The sequence below is a fragment of the Aotus nancymaae genome, unplaced genomic scaffold, assembly GCF_030222135.1.
Source record: "Aotus nancymaae isolate 86718 unplaced genomic scaffold, 86718_ANA_hifiasm-v0.15.2.pri h1tg000032l_0, whole genome shotgun sequence".
NCBI lineage: Eukaryota > Metazoa > Chordata > Mammalia > Primates > Aotidae > Aotus > Aotus nancymaae.
This window is the reverse complement of record NW_026988445.1, coordinates 15,533,036-15,558,106: the sequence shown is the minus strand read 5'-3', so window position 1 is coordinate 15,558,106 and position 25,071 is coordinate 15,533,036. Positions and strand designations below refer to the sequence as shown.

At 41.1% G+C, this 25,071-nt stretch overlaps 1 protein-coding gene and 1 long non-coding RNA gene across 5 annotated transcripts in view; one reads left to right on the top strand and one right to left on the bottom strand.

The window, feature by feature from the left end:
• Positions 1 to 19,512, top strand: part of TAF5L (TATA-box binding protein associated factor 5 like) — a 35,965-nt gene extending 16,453 nt beyond the window's left edge. For 2 of the 4 annotated variants that reach the window (XM_021677241.2, XM_064383578.1), the window contains 3 exons: positions 2,592 to 2,696; positions 10,323 to 11,047; positions 17,583 to 19,512. In XM_021677241.2, coding sequence (XP_021532916.2) covers positions 2,592 to 2,696; positions 10,323 to 11,047; positions 17,583 to 18,380 — 1,628 coding nt within the window. In that variant the 3' untranslated portion in view covers positions 18,381 to 19,512. Of the gene's footprint in view, positions 1 to 2,591; positions 2,697 to 6,803; positions 6,879 to 10,322; positions 11,054 to 17,582 lie in introns of those variants that run through there. The other 2 variants (XM_021677242.2, XM_064383579.1) reach the window with 2 other exon arrangements.
• LOC105722348 (uncharacterized) lies at positions 13,014 to 21,105 on the bottom strand. The gene is made up of 3 exons (XR_001108554.2): positions 21,003 to 21,105; positions 18,161 to 18,348; positions 13,014 to 14,244 (listed from the first exon to the last, which is right to left on the bottom strand). It is a non-coding gene; the product is annotated as an uncharacterized LOC105722348 (long non-coding RNA).
• Positions 21,106 to 25,071: the final 3,966 nt, after the last annotated feature.

Below are 25,071 nucleotides of genomic sequence, written 5' to 3'. Positions count from 1 at the left end.
GCTCCCTCTTTTCATAGACCTTCAAAGTCAAGGACCCAAGGTTCATTGACATTGCTATAAGAAGAGAGTGCTAGGACAGTAACAACCTGAGGATGCTCCCAAAGGAGTGGTTCCTGACTCCCTCTGAAACACTAACAGAAGCCCAGTCAGCAGTCTGCGTTCACATATTTGAGGGTCAGATCCACCCATACTTCCTTTCCTTCAAACTCCTCAGAGATACCCTTGATCAAAACAGGGCCAGATGATGCCCTTGGTATAGAATACTAAGTGCCTTATTGTTCAAATAGGGGAGTTCATTTACAAGGCCTCTGTCCCACTGTAGAGTAATTCATTCTGAACTTGCTATCCAGCCGTTTAAAAAATCTTCTGCTGCCCTGCATCCTTTGGAACCAGAGAGCAGTAATTCTTCTTGTTGTTGATAGAAAGTAGGAATTATTAAACAGTCTTCCAGAACTTTGCTCATCTAAGTTGTTTTAGTTTCAATAGGATAGCTTATTAGGAGAAAGTGTTGTTGCTGGAAAACCGCCAGGAAAAGTGAGAAACATGGAATATGATTATCAGAAGATTCTGTCCTGGATTTTTCCATCAATCAGGTAATCAGAAGAACCTCTCTTTATTCAGCAGACATTTAGTGAACATCTGCTTGTAGGCCAAGTGCTGAAAAGTTCTAGAGATAGCTACGATTTGACCCTAGCTCTAAGAAGCTAAGTGTTCTAGTTGGGAAGTGAGGCAGGTAAATCAGTGATTATAGAAGAGTATCAGGTAGTAAGTTCTGTGAAGGAGGAGGTTCAGTGGTAGCAGAAAAGATGATCATCCAAATTAGGCTGGCAAACCAAGGAAGTCTCCCCAAAAGGTCTTGTGGTTCCTGACATATAGTTGGGGGTCAGTAAATAGTCAAAGGAGCGAGCTGAGTTTCAAAGGAACCATGAGACATTTACCAGAGAACAAATCGGAGGAGGGTATCCAAGTTTTCAAATGTGAATTTTAGAAAAATTAGTCCAGTGGCAGTACTGATAGGGCCCAGCCCAGATTAGAATCAGGGAAAGTAGTTAGAAGGTGCAGTCCAGTGAGAAGTGAGGACAACCTCAGTTGAGGAAGTGGTCATGAGAGTGGAGAGGAGAGGATACGTTTTAGGAATCCATAGGATGTAGTGATAGAATAACTAAAGGTGGGGGCAAGAAGAAGGAGGAGGAGTCCTGCCCCTGCATGTGGGCTTGCAGCAGGTCCTCCGTTTCTGGCTGTTTCTGCCTTCTCATGGCATAGGTTGACTTTCCTCTCACCTGTGTTTCCCTTTCTGTGTATTTCCTGTTACAGCTCCCTCAGTCCTGCTGTATTCATCATCATTTCTCCATCCATATTCCATTGTCCAAAATGCATTAATATTTCATTCAGGACACTGTTAAAGGTGGCTTCACTTGGTTTTTAGTCACCTTCTTTCCCCAGTGTTCCCCACTCCTCCTGTAAACAGGAGGAGAATGGTTTTTGATTTTTGTTTTAAGAAAGCATAAACTCACAGATTGGAGATCTGTGAGTGTGTTTACATACTGAATATTGAGACTTCAGCCTTGTTTCCTCCATGCCAATTCATCTGCCCAGAATGCTGCAGCCAGGCACACATGCTCCAGGAAGGCAAGTAAATGATCTTTCGCTGGTAAGACCAACTTGCCCAAGAAGAAAGACCAAAAGACAGTGATGTTAGGGCATTGCTCACCCTGGTCACCCTGGAGGATGAGCCTCACCACCCCAACTTTCCATCAACGCTGGAGTGCCTCACTGTCAGACAGCCAGGGGCCATTGGACCCTCGAAGATACATCTCATAAGAAGGGCAGATGGAAAGAAACAGAAGAAAACTTCAAAAATACCTTGTTTCTAATACTTAAGATTCAAAAATCATATCCTGTTGGGGGGAAAAAAAATGTTAAGAATGAAAAAAGTTGTCCGTTAGATACATGATAGTAAGAAATAAAAAATCATTAGTTATTATAAGTAATCTAGGGGGAAATAATCAGTAAAAGGGTTGAAAGGTGAGGAAGGCTTTCAGAAAGTAGAGCAAAAAAGACAGGAAATGGAATAATGGGAGAAAAAAATTAAAGGATTGGTTCACGGGATCCGACCTTGAAATTGTAGGAGTCTCAGAAGATAGGAAGGAATTATCAAAATGATTCAAGAAAATTTCTCAGAACTAGAAGACATGAATTTCTAGATTGAAAGGGCCTGCTAAGTGCCCAGCACAATGGTTGACAGTGGACCCACACCAAGGCACCTGTGAAATGTCAGAACATAGAGTCAAACGTTTCCTGATGAATCTTTAATGAGTTCATGCACCTGTCCACTCTCTTTCACCTTGTCATGTGCTTTATGCCTTTCCTTCCTTGGCCCTCATTTTATTGGGCTTCAGGAGGGCGAGGAGAGAAACAAGTGTCATCAGTCTGTCATATTTAACCAGGACCCAGCACACTTTGGAAACCTGCTGAAATGTCAGTTGCTGTGCATGCACGCAGAGCACCCTCCTCCACCCATCCTGCCACATACTGGATTAATAATCATCTCTCTGTTTCCTGCCCTGCCTTGTGTATCTTCTCCTCTTTAGTGCAATCAGAATCTGGTTGTGCCAACGTAGTGTCTGCAGCCCCTTGCCAGGCAGAACCCCAGCAATATGAAGTACAGTTTGGACGACTGCGGAATTTTCTGACCGGTAAGTACGCAGCTCTAGAACCTTTTCTTATTAAGAAACAGAATAGGCCGGGTGTTTGAGACCAGCCTGGCCAACATAGTGAAGCCTCGTCTCTACTAAACATACAAAAAATTAGCCAGGGCTGGTGGCAGGCACCTGTAATCCCAGCTACTCGGTAGGCTGAGGCAGGAGAATCGCTTGAACCTGGGAGGTGGAGGTTGCAAAGAGCTAAGATCACACCACTGCATTCCAGCCCTGGCAACAGTGCGAACTCTGTCTCAAAAAAAAAAAGAAACAGAGTAATACAGATCAACACAGGGCACACTGCTTATGAGTTAGCCCTGCTCCATAAGGAGCAGTAAAAGGAAAAATAAAAAAATAGAGTAATGTAAATTTCCCTGAGAACCAACTATCTTCCACGATTGGTGTTAGGTACTAGGGATTCGAATGTACTTTTAGCACAGTTCTTGCATTCAAACTTATGGTCTATTGGAATTCCTGAGAGAGTTCAATCATGAGGTTTAAGTTTACAAGGGCAGAGCTCTGGGTGTTTTATTCATGGCTTTCAACACAGTGACTTGTGACTTGTATTGAATAAGCAGAAGCTGTCAGCTATGCAGAGAAACATCCTTAAATACAGCACATTTGAAATGTACATTATATCGCTACTAATAACTTAGTACATTTCACAATCGTCTTTGCCCCTTATTTCCAAAAGTGCACGTAAATAGTCCTTATGAATAAACAGGCAAAAGTACTAGAAGTTGTCATTTAGACCAGTTTCTGAGTGGGCAGTATGACCACTTGAGATAAGAATAAAAAAGGTACTGGGCCGGGCGCGGTGGCTCATGCCTGTAATCCCAGCACTTTGGGAGGCTGAGGCGGGTGGATCTTCTGAGGTCAGGAGTTCAATATCAGCCTGGCCAACATGGTGAAACCCCATCTCTTTAAAAATAAAAATTAAAAAAAAAATTAAAAATTAAAAAGGTACTGTACCGTCTCTTAGGAAGAAAACCATTAAGAGCCCAGAAGATAAGTGGGAAAGGGATGTGAATACAAAAATTTACACCAGGATAATTCACTTTATCAATCAACTGAGTGTATTAATACTTCACTGCAAAAATCATTGCAATTTTGTAATAATAAAATTATGCCAATGAGTTTATTTTATTATACAGCTATGCTTCAGTGATTTTTAAAAAATGTATGTAATGTCATTAGGGTCATCTGAGTGTTACTCATAATGGAAATAAGTCATGTCCATGACAAGAGCCATCTCACTGTCATGAGTCAGAATATATCACTATTATAATTATACATTTGGTGATTTACTTTTTTGTCTGTTTTCCTCATTAGACTATATGCTCCATGAGGGCAGGGACCATATCAATATATCTTATGACAATATCTACCCTGGCATGTAGTCAGCACTTAACATAAATATAGGTTGAATGAATGAAGGAGACAGGCTCAAAGAAGCCAGATAATTTCCTTCTTTTTCTTTTTTTGAGACAGGGTCTTGCTTTGTTGCCCAGGCAGGAGTGTAGTGCCATGATCATGGCTCACTGCACTCTCGACCTTCTGGCATCAAGCGATCCACCCATCTCAGCCTCCTGAGTAGCTGGGACCACAAGCATGCACTATCACACCTGGCTAATTTGTTTTTATTTTTTTGTAGAGACAGGGTCTCACTACATTTCCCGACTGGTTTCAAACTCCAGGCCTCAAGCAGTCCTCCCATCTTGGCCTCCCAAAGTGCTGGGATTATAGGCACAAGCCACCACACCCAGCCAAGACATCTCTTTCTCTACCAGCTTCCCCACCCCTAGTGTGGTGAAGTGAAGCTGTCATGGAGAGATAAATATCATATTTTTTTAACTGAGTAAAATAACTTTCTAAAAACTGAGTTAAAGTTGCTTAAAGCTTCAGAAACCAATGCCAATGATAAAAAATATCTTCACGTTTTTATCTCTGAATGAAAAAACCCTTCTTATTATAAATTCAGTTTTTCTTTTTTATCCTTAGTAGAAATTGAGCACTGCAATGAAATATTTAACATTTATATGATATGCAGAATTAATGGAACTTCCTTCTTTTCAGTTTAAACATAATAGACTCATTTTACTAAAGCTTTAATCTTCATGATTTTTCATTTTTGTAACTATTAAACAGACTATTCTCTACAATTCTATCACCCAACACCCATGAAACTGATAAGATAGACCCGCTAGAGGGTTTTATTTTGTAACCTTTATTTCCTGTAATATTTTGACCGTTTTTCTCAACTGTAGACTATAGTAAATATAGATTCTTTCCTTTAAAATACTAACCATTATGGGAGTCAAGTAAAACTAGGATAACTCTTAAGTGTGTGTAAGGCCAGGTATATTATTTTGGTTTATATATTGATTATACTCATCTTTACCATTAAAAATTATTACCACAAGATTGTTTGGTCAGAACTTTCTATTTCAAAAGATTATAATCTATCAACCATTTCCTTTAAGTTCCTGTTTTGTTTCAGAACTGAGAAAGTTGTTATTTTGTCTCTAATTTAATTCTTTAATCTTTTGGTTTAAAAGATCATTATTTAAAGATAGTTAATATATGTTGATCACTTTGGACTGCTTCTCCTGGAACAATTTTCTCTACCCTCAGGTCTCTGAAGAGCAGTCAACCAAATCAAATGAACAGTTATTTCCTGAGCACCAACATAAAGTATAAGATATACTCATTAATCTATTTTGGAAGCAGTCCTAACATAAAAAGACTATAGGTAAAAGTTTTTAAATAAAATTTGAATATCACAGAAGCACTTTTGCAGACCAGTATGAGATCAGTTGCTGAATTATATACATATAGGAATTGCATTCAAGTCAGCACTTGAAGGATGGGTTGAGTTTCAGTAGATTGGAAGAGGAAGAGGAAGAGGAGTGATTTGGTTAGGAAATAACATGAGAAAAAAAGGCAGGCTTAACAGCTGTACAGAAACAACTAAGACTTTGTTAAGAATGGGGCTTTCAGACTGGAGATCAATGAATATTAGTTTGAAAGCAGTTTGTAAAATTATTTGTAAGAGGAATGGCAGGGAGACTGACCTGTTAATTAAAGTGCACAGCAATCTTGAGAAATTAAGTGAGGAAGGACCAGAATTTGATGGCATTGTGGAAATGGAAGGCAGGGGCTTTATTTCATAGTTAAATTACCAAGGTGGACTCTCAAAGGCTCAGGAGTAAAGGAGGAATGGCTCTGGCTTTGAGACTGGAGTGGAGATTAAGGTTTATTGAACAGAAATAAGTCAGAAGAGTTTATATTTTTTAACTTGTCATGACAGTGGCATCCTACTGCATAGCTTGCAGTGGGAACTTTGAGGCTAGGATTTAGGAGAAAGATAAAGACTTGTGATGAAGAACATGCAGCATCAGCTACATAAAGATGCTAATTAAAGTTTTAAGAAATGATAAAATCTCAAAGGAAGATACTAGGGAAGGATTTATAAGAGTATCTAAGCCTGTATCCACCTGAATTATTTTTCCTCCACAGATTGTCCATAGACGAGAGATTCTGTGAGCTCACCTATTGCTATAGGCCCTTTTCTTCAAGTGGTGTAGTGGGAAGAGCACAGACTTAAAGTGAAATGAGCATTTGAGGAATAACAAGAGGAAGAGGAACTAAAAAGGGAATGATGTTAGAAGCAGGACCAAGTAATGTGAGATTTCAGAATAAAGGACAGAGAAATACTAGTCGATAGATAGGCTCTATCTGAAGAGAGGTTGAGGAGAATGAGAACTGACAGGATTAGTTTTGTTTAATTTAGTATCCTTTTTACTACCAATTTCCATGAACTCCATGAAAAACTCCCATTTTTTTCTCATTTACTGCCAGTAGAGTTCAGCACCAGGCAGGCATTCATTATATTTCAGTGGGTAGATAGAAGGAAGAAAAAGTGTACTTTCAGAGGATATGTTTGTTACTTTTGCAGCTAGAAAAAATATATATTTTAAGTGAGTACACTTTCAGTAAAATATAGAGTGTGTTATGATTGCAAGGAACAAAATTAAAAATGGGAGTTAGAATTCTGAATCTCACCTTCTTCCAAATTGATCAATTGTTTTGTTTTATACCCAGCACACTATTCTCTTCAGACAAGAGAGAGCAATTAAGCAATTTTGAAACTATGAGCTGAAGCAACAGTGAATTTCAGTAAGTTTTAAAGTAGTACATCACTATTTGTTGATAGCTAGATTTTTTCCTAAACTTACTCAATTAAAATGCCTCTCATTTTAGAAAACAAGCCTGAAATTATGTTTCTAAGGCTTTGAAAACAATCCTTCATCCCAATAAAATGCAAAAGAAATACCAAAATCTAGTCACGGTTCTCCAAAGAAACAGAGCCAAGAGCCAATAGGATAAATATATAATATAGAGGTTTACTTTAAGGAATTGTCTCATGCAGTTGTGGAGGCTTGGCACATCCAAAATCAGGGCAGGCCAGCAGGCTGGAGACCCAGGAAAGAGTTAGTGTTGCAGTTCAAATCCAAAGGCTCTCTGCTGGCAGAATTCTTTCCTAGGGGAAGATAAGTGTTTTTCTATTAAAGCCTAAACTGATTGATGGATTGATTGGATGAGGCCCACCCAGTTTATGGAAGGTAATCTGCTTTTACTCAAAGTCTACTGACTTAAACGTGTTAATCTCATCCAAAAACAAAAACAAAATCCTTCACAGAAACATTTAAAATAATGTTTGAATATCTAGGTACCCTGCCCACCCCCTCCCCTCGACCCCCACAGTTTAACATAAAAAAGTAACCATGGTAAGTCTACCCCTTGTTAATTTGGCACCTGTATGCATCTCCTTATTCCATACTCAATCTCCAAATAAAGAGAATAACAAGTTCATACTCCACCTAACCTGATAGCATTATCCTGTGTACAACCAAGAAACACACTAACCTTTTCCCTGGGGGAGAATGCAAAGTCCTTGGATGATGTTTACTCCTCTCTGTGATACTCCATAATTTAGATACTGTGAGGTAAAATTAATACTACTTAAATACTGTGATATGAAGTCTGACTGGGCATGGTGGCTCACACCCTTAATCCCAGCACTTTGGGAGGCTTAGGTGGGCAGATCATTTTGAGGTCAGGAGCTCAAGACCAACCTGGCCACCATGGTGAAACCTCATCTCTACTTAAAAAAAAAAAAGAATATATATATGCACACACACACACATTAGCTGGACATGGTGTTACACACCTGTTATCCCAGCTACTCAGGAGGCTGAGGCAGGAGAATCACTTGAACCCAGGAGGCAGAGGATGCAGTGAGGCAAGATCCCACCACTGCACTCCAGCCTGGGCAATGGAGCAAGACTCCATCTCAAAAAAATAAAGTCAGTAATCCAATGTTATATGATAAGGGGACAAGAAAGGAAAGAAAGATACTTGCTTAATATATATCTATATATAGATATGCATACCCAAATATTCATAGCAAAATAAGAAATATAACAAAGTTCTCGATTCTGTAGCTGGTCACATGGTAGTTGCTGTATTCATGGCTGCCTTCTTCCACTACCCATTCTGTATTCCCTTTGCACTCAACTAGCAAGAGATCATGGTTCTTTACCTGGTGGGGTGACCCAAACCTTCATTCTTCAGGGCTGTGAGCCATTCGTAGTCCTATATGGAGTATTGTCATTTTCATCGACTGTAATCATGGGGCAGGGTACAGAGATGTCCTAAGGGATCTTCTTAAGCCAGATGTACTCCTCCTTACCCCCGTCATCTAGTAGTTCCAGTTCCTCTTGGTCAGGATCAGTCACCCCAGCCAACACTGTAATTCCCTTCCTTGCCTGTTGATTCAGAGGTGCGAGAAGCCCAAAGTGGCTGTGTGGCTATCTTAACTTCCAGTTGAGTGGAATTACTGTAATTTTTCATCTTCTAAATAATGTATTTGAGTAAGGATACATTTATTCTGAAATGCATATTATGAATATTATACAGATTGATTTACCTTGTGATAAAGTGAAATAGGGTATTAAGCAGAGATAATATGCAGATATCTTTTATCATCAAATTAGGGAGCAGGATTCTCTGATGCAGTGTTCCTCAGTCTTAAACCTTGTATTAATAATGCCTTTTCATGAAAAAGAGAGGTTCCAGAACATAAGTGCTGACTTTAAACATTTTTATTTTAATTTATTTAAATATGTACAAACATTATACAAGATATAAAACGTTTATGCTTATTATATTTCTTTTTTTTTTTAATTTGAGCTGGGTTTTTTTTTTTTTTATTGCATTTTAGGTTTTGGGGTACATGTGAAAAACATGCAAGGTTGTTGCATAGGTGCATACGTGGCAGTATGATTTGCTGCCTCCCTCCCCTTCACCTATATCTGGCATTTCTCCCCATGCTATCCCTCCCCAACTCCCCACTCCCCCGCTATCCCCCGCTCCCCCAGCTTATTATATTTCTTTATGAAACCCAGACTTATTATGGATAAGGGACAAGCAAAACCCAAAAGCAGTAGAGTTGAAAATAACACTGAGTGAATGTAACGGATGGATTTTGCCGGAACTAACTTGCTACTGCAAACAGGCATCTGGATAGCACTGGCGACTGTGACGCTGGCCGGGCTCAGCTCGGCCCCCCGGGGGGGGCTTCTGCCCTGCAGTTGGACCTGCTCTCTGCCCACTGTGTATGAATCACATCAAAACCTTTGCTCCCTCTCAGCATGCCTTGAGCACTTATTTAGGTGTCAGTCAAATATACCTCTGTTTTTTTATCATTAGCCCATGAATTCAAGCTGTGTACCTTTTAAATAACATTCTCTGTCTTACAGTTTCATGGTGCTAAAGTCTCAAATTAGTAAGTAGTTTAGTCTTAATGACATAAACGTTTCTTATTTGTAAATTATCACTGCAAAAGAGAATTTTAACTTGTGAACCAACAAAATCAGAATGAACGCACTGACGAGACAATTGTGGATGAAGGCTGTCATGTTAACATAGGACACGCCAGCCTAGTAGCCAGGCGTATTAATGAGCCCACTAAAATAAGTACTTTGATTTTTCTTCAGATGATGGATGCCAAACGTAATCACAAAACACAAATTCTAGAGCACTAAAAATCACTTGTCAATACTTACTCGTTAAGCAGACATCCAGATAATTCTGAATATATTTGTGTTAATTATTTTTTACATTATCATCAAGTTAAAAAAAATTGTGAAGAACTCAGTCTTCCAAGAATATGTCTAAGTACCCTCAGATATCTGAGGTCCTCAATTTGAAGAAACACTAATGTATTGGGAAAAAATACTAAACCTTGAAGACCTGGGTATAAGCCACTATATTGTTGTGAACTCTGGCAAGCCACTTAATCACTCCGGGCATTAAGTTCCTGGGTTATGCCCAGCTTCAAGGCCTGATTTGCTAGACTTCAGAGTTCATGCTCTTCTTTATTCAATCAAAAGGCCTTTGAAATTTCAGAATCCTGTGTTGGGCTTATAGTTCAATCAGTAATCTTAAAAAATGGGGTCCTGGCAAGAAAATATTATGTGCCGGTGGGTCTCTCAGGAGGAATCATATTATTCTGTAAGATTATGCTGATTATAAAGGCCTCATTTTCTTTCATTATAGATTCTGATTCCCAGCATAGCCACGAAGTGATGCCTCTCCTCTATCCTCTCTTTGTCTACCTCCATCTCAACCTGGTCCAGAACAGTCCGAAGAGCACAGTGGAAAGTTTTTACAGCCGCTTCCATGGAATGTTTCTGCAGAACGCTAGCCAGAAGGATGTCATTGAGCAGCTACAGACCACTCAAACCATCCAGGACATCCTGTCTAACTTCAAGCTTCGAGCATTCCTAGATAACAAGTACGTGGTCCGTCTCCAAGAAGACAGCTACAACTACCTTATCCGCTACCTCCAAAGTGACAACAATACTGCCCTGTGCAAAGTCCTCACCTTACATATTCATCTTGACGTGCAGCCTGCCAAGAGAACAGACTACCAGCTGTATGCCAGTGGCAGCTCCTCCCGCAGTGAGAACAACGGCTTGGAGCCCCCTGACATGCCCAGCCCTATTCTACAGAACGAGGCTGCCCTGGAGGTCTTACAGGAGAGCATTAAGCGCGTCAAAGATGGGCCTCCCTCCCTCACTACCATCTGCTTCTATGCCTTCTATAACACAGAGCAGCTGTTGAACACTGCAGAAATCTCCCCCGATAGCAAACTACTTGCCGCTGGGTTTGACAACTCTTGTATAAAACTTTGGAGTTTACGATCCAAGAAGTTAAAATCAGAGCCCCATCAAGTAGACCTGTCCCGCATCCATTTGGCTTGTGATGTTCTGGAGGAGGAGGTATGAATACCATTTTTTTCTTCTCTGCACCTGCTTTCCTAATTTGCTTAGAATGTCCTTACCAAATACGATATATCTTGGAATGGACTTCCTAGTTTTCCTCATCATATAGCTAAAGCCAGACTAATGCCATGTAACCTGTAGCCATTGAATTCCTGCACATGCCTAACCTAAGACATAAAAACAATTTTTAGCAACATTAACATTATTAGTGAATGGTCAGTATTTATACTATATGAAATGTGGATAACAACACTAAGCCTAGTGAAAGACCTTTAGCTAATATTGTCTTTAGCTGAGATTTGCAGTAAATATCCACTTACATGTGTGCACATTTGCTCAGGTATAAATAATCAGAAGCAGGATTACTAAGTTGAAGGGCCTGCATTGTAAACTGTAATGAATATCACTTTCCTCACAGAAGGGTGCGCCATTTCAGTCTCAGCAGCAGTAGTGAGAACACTGGTGTCCCTGCACCCTCACTACGCTGGATCATAGTATTAGCTTTCTGAGGCTAGTGCATATCCTGTGGCTCGATGTACCCCAGGGTGTTCCCAGGCCCCACTTTGAGAAGTAACACAGGAAGTAGAGTTGCCAGCTCCCCCCGTCAGTCAGTTTTCAGTCTGGTTTGGTTTGTAACCATTTAGGACAGTCACTGAAAAGGGCAGGCACAGCTTGGGTTTTCGGGTCACCAAAAATCACTACCTTAGAAAAAAATGTGGGCCAAGGAAGATAGAAATTAAACTTCACAGTTAACTTGTCTTCAGAGTGTTCCTGCAAAAGCTGTGGGCCAAAATATTTTTGTCTTGTCACCAGTGAAATTCAGGTAGCTCTGCCTCACGTTACTTTGGATGGAAAATTCTTTACACAGTGTTGAAAAATTAAGGAGCAATAAAAATCACTCTAACTAAATTACAGTTAATGATAAGGATATCAAAAATATTTGGTGCACTAAATTAAGCCATTGTTTTCCTGTTCCTGTTTTCTGAGTCCGCTTCCAGTTAGGATAGCCTTTGAATTTTTTATTCTTGCAACTGAGACAGTATAATTGAAGGATTTTCTTATGATGAGTAAAGAGTCTAGATTCCCATGTAGAAGCTTTAATTTCTAGAATTTTATAGTATTCTCCAAAATATTTTTTATTACATTTGTATTTGAATTTTCAAACGTCTCTTTTCTTTGGAGACAGTTCTCTTTTTGGGAGTTCTGATAAAACTGAGGAATACTGCCTGCATTTGCTCTTAATTTTCTGTAAATACAAAAAAAAAAAGTATTTATACTGACATTATTAGCTTTGATGATTCAGAGTTTGGAGATTATTCTGGGTATTAAAAATTAGTATTAAGGAAGATAGCATTATGACATCTTAGTAGACCAAAATAAAACATTTTAAGACTCTGGCCACTACTGAAAACTAGCTCTGTGACTTGTCCTATCTATATTTCTGGATATCAGAAGTGTATCTGAAGACTCAGAAGTGAGGAACAGCATGAGGAATTCCAGGAACTGAAAGAAATTAAGTATGGCTGGATTTAGGAGAGGGACTAAGACAGGAAGTGATGCAGTGACACTGTCTTATATGAGCAATTATGGCAGCCAAACTAGGGTAGTGGCAGTGGAAAAGAAGATGTGAACTAAGAAGAGCTCAGTTATTAGATGACTGTAGGGGAGAGAGAGAGGAAGCACCAAGGGTGACATTTGTGTCTCAGGCTTAAATACAGTTGGATGTCCATCAAGAAGAGAGCAAAAGACGTCATCGGAATGGTGGTTTTGTTTAAGCATTTCTGGCTTTCCATCGTTCGTACTGAAAGTACTGTAGATGGTAGCTAGCCTCTGCCTTTTTTTAAGAATAAACTTTTTTAAACTTAGGAACTAAAGCTGAGATTCTCCTATGCTGTTGTTGAGGGGTTTCCTGCCTGGGATTTCTGCATACCTGCCTTTTTTTTTTTTTTTTTAATTTTTATTTTTTTTATACCTGCCCATTTTGTCACAGCAATTTGGGAAGTTTTCTTTTTAGTTTCTGACAATGAGCATTTGGGGGGAAAGCCAGGCATGAATTAGTTACAATAGTTGGTGTTTAATGTTTCTCCAGTGAAAATTTGGACTTTTCTTTTTCCTTGTAGAATGCATAATTAAAACAGACTATTATTTTGAAATGAAATATAGAATATTTAAAAAAATAAAAGACTCTAATGCAGGAGTCACAGACTCACATACCTATAGAAGCCACGCAGGTAAAAGCAAATGGTGAAGCTGCAGAGATTAATGAGATGATAGGAAGTACAAAATCACTATGTAAGTCAAATTAAAAAGCCAGCTTGCACTCTCTGCTTTAATCTTTTTGAAGCAATAACTATTACATAAATCAGTGAATACATTTCAACAGTATTTGAAATGGTGTTCGCACTCAGCAATTCCACTTCTAGACATATATCCATGAGAACTGAAAACATGTGCACACAGGCACTTTTACATGAATATTCATGGAAGCATTATTCACAATAGCCAAAAAGTGGAAATAGTCCAAATGTCCATCAAGATGAATGAATAAATAAAATGTAGTGTATGCATGCAGTGGAATATTATTTGGCCATAAAAATAAATTAAGCACCGATTCAGGCTATAACATGGATAAACTTGAAAACTTTATGCTACATGAAAGAAGCTAGTCATAAAAGGTCACATACTGTTATTCCTTTTATAGGAAATATCCAGATAGGCACGTCCATAGAGACAGACAGGAGAGGAGTGGTTGCCAGGGTCTGGGCAAGGAGAATGAGAGTGACCGCTAGTGGGTGTGGCATTTTTTTATGAGGTAATGAAAATGTTCTATATTAGATAGTGGTGATCATTGCACAACTCTGTGAATGTACTAAAAAATCATTGAATTGTACACTTTGAAAGAATTAATTACATAGTATGTAATTATATCTCAGTTTAAGAAAAAACAGAAAAACAGTAACCAAAATCTTCTATGTAAGCATAAAATTTTCTGTGTTAATTATGCCAAATAAAACTGAATTCACAGCACCGTCCTGTGGCTTCTGTTGTCACCCACTCGAAGATCATCTAGGTTAATCTTTGGAAAGGTGTTAGGTGGCATATCAGTCCCTTGCTTTTCACCTCGGCATGAGCAGCCCTCCTCCTGTTTCACACACTGAGGTGAAGAGGGACACCTTCATTCTCCATCTTCTGTTCTGTATGAAATGGAGATAGAAATGATATCCAACTTTTACCCCTGTTGATTGATACCTATGTATTTTTAATATTTGAGCAACGTGGCAAAATCACAGAGATACCAAACCAAGGATTTGCTCTTCTTTCTTTTCAGCTATGTGTATGCAGCTACCTTCATCTCTACCAGCACCCTCCCCTTTAACTCAATAAAACAGCTGTGTGCAATTTCATTTATATGTCTGGTGGTATTCCCCCCAATCTGGTCTTCTTTAGGTTTGAAAAGTAAAGAAGACAGTATTAGCAATACTCAATTCTATAAACGATGTATAAAATTTTCATTTGGATTAAGGCTATCCAATAGGAATATAATGTGAGCCATAAAGTAATTTAAAATTTTCTAGTAGCTGCATCTAAAAAGGTTAAAAAATTGTTAAAATTAATTTTAATGATGTGTTTCATTTAAACTAATCTGAACAAATTATCATTTCAGCATGTAAGCAATATAAAAAATTATTCATGAAATCTGTTACATACATCTCTTTCGGTCCTAATTTTTAGAAATCTGATGTGTTTTTCACACGAATAGCACATGTCAATTCATGCTAGCCAGTATCCAACTTTTCTGTTCTAGTTCAGGCTGCTGTCATCTCTCACATAGATAGCAGTGATTCACTTGCTTCCAAGTCTAACCCAAATAGTTTAACTTGACAAGTCCAGCCAAATTGAATGTCTTCCTGTTCCACTAACAGCTAATTAGAGAATAGACGGAGGCTCAATTTCAGACCCCAAGAAAGGACCTCTGGTCTGGGGGAAACGTGAGTGTGAGCTCTGAGGTTCTGAGGTACTTGGAGCCTCCCAGTTCAGTCTAGGAGCAGATTGCTATAAGAAATCTGAGGTTTTAGGGCCTCCATAGTCCAGAGCAGGGGCAGCAAACTACAGCACAAAGGTGCATGAGATGATACTTGATCTCTATGTTTATTTTTCTTACTCTTTAAATTTCTATTTCATTTATGTTTCATAATGTACATAATAAGATTTATTATTACATGAATATGCTTTACATATTAAACATTTCTATTTGGGATGGATACCCAATTACTGTGGGGTATTCAGGCTAAATTGTAGGGTATGGTATTATCCTGTCGGCAGGAGAGAGAAGAGAGAACCTATGGGGCTAGGCCCTTGTGAATCAGCTACTTGACTGCGCTGAGGCCCATGTGGGACTGGTTGAGCCACACAGAGAATGTGGCTGAGTTATTTTAAGCTGTGGTCCTGGCAGAGGACTGACAGTGATAGCCAGCAGGAACGTTCTGGTTTCTCCATTCCTTGGTCTACAGAGTCAGCCAGGCATGTTTCCACCAGCCCGGGACAATCATCAAGATCCCTGGGGAGTGCCAGCTGCACTCCCAGGTCATGCACCTCTCTGTCCACAACTGTGATACCTTCACCACTGAGGAGGTAAAGGCCAGTTCCATAGCTTCCTGTTCCAAATGAAAATCACTTACACCTCAGAGATAGTAACATGTCCTTTCACAGTTAACTTTCAAAGGATATTTGTTTAATTCATCTGGTGTCATTTTTGTTCCCATAGTCCTTATATAAGCTTTCTGGTGTAAAGCAGTGAGTCATTCTTGAAATTTTAAAGTGTTGCTGTAACTTCTTTGGAAGGAAAATTATTAATATTCTCAGTAGCACTCAGTAGAACTTTAAGCTCCCAAATACTTACGTATTTTTAATGTTGAGTGTTTGGAATGGCCATTTTGAATATTCATCAACATAAGTGTTTATTATCTCTCAACTCTTCCTTAAATATGTACACATTGGAAGCATTCATTTTATTTTGAATTTAATCATTTTCAAGTAGGAAAAAAAAGGGTGCCCTTTTCTTATACAAGAGCCTAAGGCTGCTGCAATGAACCAACAAAGCTGACTGGTTCAGGAATCTTCATCATGCTCCTTTATTCTAGTGTTTAATTAAAACTCATTTTAATTGATGAATTCCAGGACAGAGACAGCTATAGTTTTGAGGAGTTTATCTGTGAGGGAATAAAGGGAAATGAATTTTGAAAACAGATGGTATACTTGTGGGGAGGGGACCGAGAAAGGGGACTCTTTGAGTATCATTAGTTTGCTGTCTTTTCTGTCCTCACACACAGGAAATTATTTCAAAGAATCACATGAATCACTTGGCTTTGCTTAAAGCACTTCTGAATCCATGCCTTGTTTTGTTACTTTGGGGGAAATGTTTTTTGAGATTCTCCAGAAAGTCACTTTAAAAACTTCATTCTTATTTATTTTGAGACACCAAGCAGTTTGTGAGTTTGTAGCTGGTCACTAGGCAGGGGGACGATGTGATTTACCAGTAACTGTACCTTTCTAGCTTACTATTAATTCTTAAACATCCAGGTTTTATTTTGGCTAAACTCCTCTGGGTTTTGTTTGTTTGTGTTTGTTTGTGTTTTGGGTTTTTTTTTTTTTTTTTTACACAGGGTCTCGCTCTGTCCCCCAGGCTGAAGTGCAGTGGTGCCATCACAGTTCACTGCAGCCTCAACTTCCCAGGTTCAAGTGACCCTCCTACCTTAGCCTCCCAAGTGTCTGGGACCACAGGCATGCGCCACCATGCCCAGCTGATTTTTTCAATTTTTTTAATAAAGAGTCTCCCTGTGTTTCCCGGGCTGGTCTCCAATTCCTGGGCTCCAATGATTCTCCTGCTTTGGCCTCCCAAAGTGTTGGGATTACAGGGTGAGCCACCATGCCTGAACCAGTAGTTGTGTGTCCATCTTGAAATGATACCACATCTGCCTTTATGTGCTGCTGCCTCCATCATTAACCCCCATCATGGGAGCAAGGAACATGTCAGGACTTGACAAAAATATCGTTGTCAGTTAAATGAAGTAAAAACAGAGAAGTATGGCTTATAAAGCAGCTAAAACCGATGGGTGAAGTCAATGCTTATAGAACAGAAGAATCTGAGAGCCTCACATAAACTGAAAAGTAACTTTTCAAATGCTTGCATTGGAATTAACCATATAAGCTATCCTCAACCGAAGGGTAAGGTCCACAGTCATTACTCTGTAATGGCCTTGCATTTCTGTATATTTTAATCTGATATAGTCTGAGCTGCAAAGTGAATTTAAGGAGAGCAATTTGTAAGTTGTAAGAGACTTTATATTCAGTTATGAGTTATCTTCCTGGGGTAGTGTTTAAGGGCAAAGCCACTGTCATTTGCTGGATAGATGCTACTTCCCTAGCAGTCTCTGTTTTCTACTTTTTTTTTCTCCTGGATTTGTTTTCCTTGTCAGATCACTGAACATTTTTTTCTTGTGTTTCTTTTCCCACCCCACCCTGATGTTCCCAGGATGATGAGGATGATAATGCAGGCACAGAGATGAAGATACTGCGGGGACACTGTGGACCAGTGTACAGCACAAGGTTCCTCGCGGACAGCTCAGGGTTGCTCTCTTGTTCTGAAGACATGTCCATAAGATACTGGGATCTGGGGAGTTTCACCAACACTGTGTTGTACCAAGGACATGCCTATCCCGTGTGGGATCTGGACATCAGTCCATATAGCCTGTACTTCGCCAGCGGGTCCCACGACCGCACCGCCAGGCTGTGGTCATTTGATCGGACGTACCCACTGAGGATATATGCAGGACACCTGGCAGATGTGGACTGTGTCAAATTCCACCCTAATTCAAACTACTTAGCTACGGGCTCAACCGACAAGACCGTCCGGCTGTGGAGCGCTCAGCAGGGGAACTCGGTGAGGCTTTTCACAGGCCACCGTGGCCCCGTGCTTTCTCTCGCCTTTTCTCCCAACGGTAAGTACTTGGCGTCTGCTGGCGAGGACCAGCGGTTGAAGCTGTGGGACTTGGCCTCTGGGACCCTTTATAAAGAACTGAGAGGCCACACAGACAATATCACCAGCCTCACCTTCAGTCCAGACAGCGGCTTGATTGCCTCTGCCTCCATGGACAACTCGGTGCGCGTCTGGGACATAAGGAACACTTACTGCAGTGCACCTGCTGACGGCTCCTCCAGTGAGCTCGTGGGCGTGTACACCGGGCAGATGAGCAACGTCTTGAGCGTGCAGTTCATGGCCTGTAACCTTCTTCTGGTGACTGGAATTACACAAGAAAATCAGGAACATTAATTTTTTATCTTTGGAACAGACTGGGGTAGCGGTGGAAAGCCTCCAGTTGCAGTCCTTCGATGAGCTGAGATTGAATCACTGACTGACTGTGAAAGAGCCCCCTTCTCCCCTCTTTCCTGGGCCCTCATTCCGGGCAGGTCCCCCTTCACTCAGCACCCCACTATCGCAGGCCAGGGTTCGGGAGGGGGACAGAAGCCAGGCAATGATGAGTGATCAAGAATTAGGATGCCCTGGAGGTCACTCACAAGTTCTCACGGAGACCCTGCCGTGACCTCATGCATGCGAGCACCTCCCTATCTCTGTCTCCTTTTCCACATCTGACTGGGGCTGGGTTTGGTTACAGGGCGGCTGCAGAGCACCCTCAGGAGAAGTGGCGCCACAGGGGTCACGCGTGGTCCAGCCCTTGGGTGGGAGGAAAGGCTTTGTTGGCAGAGGGATGTGGGGCGGGAACAAGGAAAGGGGAGGGGACAATCCTGGCAAATAGTCTTTCCTTTTCCGTAATTACAGAGAACCAGGATTTTTTTAATTATTGTTATTATAATTATAATTATTATTATTATTGAGAAGAGGAAACCTAGCACTGGCAGAGGGAATCTTCTCTGCTTTTATCTTTCAGGTTTGACTCCTGGCACTGGCTTTGATACTTGGAATTTTGAGGTTCAGGGAATTCAGAGAATTTGGTAGCACAGTGTACTGGGAGAAAGGGAAATTTCGGGTGACAGATTCATCACCCTGGTTGACATGTTTCCAGAAGTGGGTGGGTGGGTTTGACTGAGAACATTTTGGGCCCCTGCAGTGATGGTGGGAAAGAAAAATTCTTTCCATGGCTGCAGTCCTCTTAATAATTCTCTCCCCTCAAAAGAAAGATTATGATAAAGAATAATTTGAAGTAATAAGTAACAAGATAGAATTAGAAAACTGTTGAATTTCCGAATGATCATTCAGAGGTGTGGCTTTTTCCACGTCATTTCTTCCTGCAATGAACTGCTCCCACGTCCTGCACTGCAATACCAGTCTAATGAACACTTTGTGAAACGTAAGTATGTGCGCACGCATATCAAACTATGCTCTGAGGATAAAGCAAGTTCTAATTTGTGGAAAAAGGATTAAATATTTCTGTTTTCTGAAAAGAGTTATTTTGTATTTTGTTTTCTATTAAAATGTATTTAGTTTCAAAAAAAAAAAAAGTGTTGGCATCTCATTTCAACTCTGAGGACAGGCAGGTGAGTATTCTGTCCTGGGATGGTGTGCCTCTCACCTCTCATCAGGGCAGTGACATGTCGGTTACCTAGGCCACACTATCCCCAATGAAGGTACATTTTTACCTGTTCTTTGGTTCTGTTTAGCTTACTTTGAATCATGATTCCCCTTGGTATTCACTTGGATTATTGATGGCATTTAATGCTGCTTGTGCATCCAAGATTGATAGTTGCTGACTGGAGACAACATATATTTCACCATCTAGAGTCATTTGATGAGATCCTACCTCCCACTTCCTTTGAAACCCCACTGTAAAATCTCCAAGGGGCACAAGAGCTGGGCTGTTAATAAACTCAAACTATGAGATTCCAGATAAAGCAATTCCAGATAAAGGATTCATTCAAAGTAAAGTGAACCTCAAAACAATTTTCTCGGCCAGGTGCAGTGGCTCACGCCTGTAAATCCCAGCACTTTGGGAGGCCAAGGCGGGCAGATCACCCAAGGTCAGGAGTTCGAGACCAGTCTGGCCAGCATGGCAAAACCTTGTCTGTACTAAAAACACAAAAATTAGCTGGGCATGGTGGGAGGCGCCTGTAGAGGCTGAGGCAAGGAGAATCACTTGAACCCAGGAGGCGGAGGTTGTAGTGAGCCGAGATCGTGCCACTGCACTCCAGCCTGGGCAACAGAGAGAGACTCAGTCTCAAAAAAAGAAAAAAATAACGTAATTCTCTGACAGGGACACCAAGAATCATTAGGAAATTAAGTAGGAAGACTAGACTTCTTTGCCAGTTTTTTTTTTGTTACTTGAGCCTATCATGCTGATTAATCAAAGATGTTTCTTATTTATAAAATCCATATATTGGAGACACTGGAAGAAGGGACCTTTGATAGTAGCCTGATAACATCGCCTTCCATGTGTTCTGCAAGTAAAGCCTGGCATTCAAATATGTTCTGATCTGTAATAAGCAAACTCTCAGGTGAGATGCTGTGGTATATTACTAGAAACAACAAAATCTCTAAGTAGGATTGAATTATTCTCTAAAGTGAAAGTATATTACTGACAGGATGATTTGGAAGATTTTGTGTGTGTTTGTGGGTTAGTGCAGAATCTCCATTAAACACAAACTTTTTTGAGATGAGTCTTCACCAGTCATGTCCATACCTTATAATTTAACTTCAAGTTCTTAATGAGCATAATTGGCTTTGTGTGTTTTTTGAAGGAACTAATTTTAATGTGAGATAATTTGACTTTATAGACTGCCCATCAGAATTCTCCCAAGTTCTTAAATGTATTAAGAGGGGTGTATGCTGTGTCTGTGTCCACTCGAGTGCTTGAGAGTGCGGTCACACTCTAGAGATCGCACTCTTCTAAGGGAAGGCCTGCAGGACTTGCAATAGCACCATTTTGTAGACAAAACATACTTAATGTGCAGAAATGCTCTGTTCATCGTCTTGATACGTCTTGGAATAGTCACTTGTCTTGAATATGCTCCACAGATTCAGTATCCTTAGGTTCTGACAGGAGGGTATAGCTATAGAGATAAAAAAACATTTTTTAAAAAACCTCCAAAAAAGAAATACGGATATTTAATAAGCATATAGGTAATACTTACAATGGGCCAGAAACTGCTCCAAAAGGTTTATGAAAATTAACTCATCTCAGAAACCTTCTGAGGGGAGTATATTTTTATCCCCATTTCACAGATGAGTTCGAGGTACTATGGGTTAAGTCACTTGCCAGGGGGCACAGCTGGTCATCAAGGAGGCCAGATTTTAACCTGGGCATTCTGGCTACAGAGCTCCTGCTCTTATCCCTACTCTGTTGTCTCCCTTCATTCCTGCAGTACCAGGTAAAGACTGAACTGAAGTTAGGAATAACCAAATGTTACCGGCCAAAGTTACAAGACTCTTGCTTCCCTCTGCCCAGTAAACTAGCAGCAACAAGCAGGATCAGGACCTGGCAGTAAGAACAGACCTAAACAATATATGGCTAAAAGAAATGAGCCCGGGTGCGGTGGCTCACACCTGTAATCCCAGCACTTTGGGAGCTGAGGTGGGCGGATCGCCTGAGGTCAGGAATTCAAGACCAGCCTGGCCAACATGGTGATACCCCGTCTCTACTAAAATTAGCTGGGCATGGTGGTGCATGCCTGTAATTCCAGCTACTAGGGAGGCTGAGGCAGGAGAATCACTGGAAACCTGGAGGTAGAGGTTGCAGTGAGCCGAGATCATGCCACTGCATTCTAGCCTGAGCAACAGAGGGAGACTGTCTCAAAAAAACAGGAAAGAAAGAAACTTCAGAATGTTCTCTTATTGTGAACCACAATGATAAATCTCTGAAGTGTGTATAAGGTGGGGAAGTGTTTAACCAGCTGAACAACAATTATAAAGCTCTGAAATGTGTATAAGGTGAGGAAGGCAGTTTAACCATGGTGGCTCATGCCTGTAATCCCAGCACTTTGGGAAGCCAGGGCAGGATTACTTGAGCCCAGGAGTTCAAGACCAGCCTGGGAAACATACTGAGACCCTTTTTTTTTTTTTTTTTTTTAAGAGATGGGGTCTTGCTGTGTTGCCCAGGCTGGTGTGCAGTGGCTATTCACAGGAGCAATCCCACTACTGATCAGCACGGGAGTTTTGACCTGCTCCATTTCTGACCTGGGCCGGTTCACCCCTCCTTAGGCAACCTGGTGGTCCCCTGCTCCTGGAAGGTCACCATATTGATGCTGAACTTAGTGCAGACACCTGATCGGCATAGCACACTACAGCCCAGAACTCCTGGACTCAAGTGATCCTCCCACCTCAGCCTCCCGGGTAGCTGGGACTACAAGCACTCACTACCATGCCTGGTTTTTGTTTTTGTTTTTTTGTTTTTTAGACAGAGTCTTGGGGGGCAGGGGAGAGGGGGAAAGAGACAGAGTCTCACTCTGTCGCCCAGGCTGGAGCACAATGGCAGAATCTCAGCTCACTGCAACACCTGCCTCCCAGGTTCAAGCAGTTCTGCTTCAGCCTCCCGAGTAGCTGAGACTACAGGCGCCCACCACCACACCAGGCTAACTTTTGTATTTTTAGTAGAGATGGGGTTTCACCATATTCGCCAGGCTGGTCTCAAACTCCTGACCTTGTGATCCTCCTGCCTCCAACTCCCAAAGTGCTGGGATTACAGGTGTGAGCCACCACGCCCAGCCTGAGACCCTATCTTTACAAAAACATTTTTAAAAATAGCAGGGCATGGTGGCTCATGATGGTGGTCCCAGCTACTTGGCAGGCTGATCTCGGAGGATCACTTAAGCCTGGGAGGTTGAGGCTGCAGCGGGCCATGATGACACCACTGCACTCCAGCCTGAACAACTGCAAGACCCTGTCTCAAAAAAATTTTTTTAATAAAAAAGCACTAACCAAAGGGGAAAGATGGATTCAATTGTAAAACATCTCTTACTCCAGAGACACCACAAAAAGAATGAAAAGGCATGCTACAGAATGTGAAAAGATACTTGTAAAACATGAGCGGCAGCAACCTCGTGTCTAGAGGGAGCAAGCCCAGTGGGATATGCTGTGGTTGTGGAATGTTCTGCAGGTCTGCTCCGTCCTGTAGAAAGTGATGTGAGGAAGGAACTGTTCTGTTGTTGCATGCCTTCCTGTAGAATGTGACTGCAGGAGAGGAATGTTCTACAGCTCTGCCCTGTCCTATAGAATGTGATGTGAGGATGGGAATGTTCTGGAGTTCTGTCCCATCCTGCAGAATGTGCCATGAGGATGGGATTGTCCTGTACTTTCTGCTGTCCAGCAAAATAGCCGCTAGCCATGTGTAGTTACTGAGCACTTGAAATATTGCTAGTACAACTGAGGAACTGATTTTCTTATTTTATTCATTTAAATTTAACCACATTAGGTCAGTGGTGGTGGCTCACACCTGTAATCCCAGCACTTTGGGAGGCCAAGGCGGGCAGATCACCTGAGGTCAAGACTTTGAGACCAGCCTGGCCAACATGGTGAAACCCCAACTCCACTAAAAAAATACAAAGATTAGCCAGGTATGGTGGCATATGCCTCTAATCCCATACTCGGGAGGCTGAGGCAGGAGGATCACTTGAGCCCGAGAGGCAGAGGTTGCAGTGAGCTGAAATCGTGGCACTGCACCCCAGCGTGGGCAACAGAACAAGACTCCGTCTCAAAAAAAAAAAAGAAGAAAAAGGAGATGAGGCATGGAGAGAGGATTTGGGGTTCCAGACAATTTCAGGCAGCTGAGGGGAGCAGAGATAAGACATTACTGAAGGTGGTACAGAAGCAAGAAGTCTGCTTCTGCTGTCTGCTCGTTGGTTTTGTTTTGGTTTTATTATTTGTTTTAATGAAGGTTCCTAGAGCAGGGGCTTTCACACTTGCAGACTTCAACCCACACTTGTAGACTTCAACCCACAGTAACAAATCTGTTTCACACTGTGTACTGGCATACACACATGCTGCATTTACCTAATCTGAGACTCCTTTGATTAGAAGATGCACCATTTTTTAAAACTGTCAATTGGATGATGATGAATGCTTTGATGATGAAGAATGCTTTCTCTTCACCTCAGCCTCCTGAGTAGCTGGGACTACAGATGCACTCCAACACACCCAGCTTATTTTATGCTTATTTAAAGCTTTTTCTTTTAGACTATACATCATTGTTATAATATAAGTGAAATCCCTTACTATTGGTGTTCCTAAAACTTCCTCACACCAAGTCCAACTTTTTGAGTTGGTCATCAGTGTCTAACTATTCCCCTCTGTCCTCCCAGAAACCTTGATCTTAGCAGAAGGTGTTAACAGAGACTTTCAGGCTTTATATTCCTTCCTTAAATTGTCATTGAATATTTTTCTGACCGAGTTGATGAAGATGGCAGTGGTACAGTCCCACCACCTAGACTAAAAACCCACTTCAGATGTCACAACCACCCTCTGGCAAGATGCCATCCCTTTGTAAGTCCTATCCTCTCCTGATTTCAGAAATGTTCCCCCCAATTTTTAAATTACATATGAGACTCAACAAGGGGTAGTATATATAAAAAACATTTCTGGCCAGGCGCAGTGGCTCACGCCTGTAATCCCAGCACTTTGGGAGGCCAGGGCAGGTGGATCACTTGAGGGCAAGAGTTCGAGACCAGCCTGGCTAACATGGTGAAACCTTGTCTCTACTAAAAATACGGAAATTAGCTGGGCATAGTGGCGCACACCTGTAATCCCAGCTACTTGGGAGGCTGAGGTACAAGAATCACTTGAACCCAGAAGATGGAGGTTGCAGTGAGCTGAGATTGTGCCACTGCACTCCAGCCTGGGCGACAGAGTGAGACTCTGTCTCAAAAAATATATAAATAAAATAAAGAGGTAAACCGTTTCTATGTGAGATGTACTGTGAGGTAAAATTTTTAATATTGGTCACTGCCAACTAATTAATTCCATGGCCAATTAGTGAGGCCATTATGTGCAAACTGGAAAGGGCAGTGGGGACCATCTG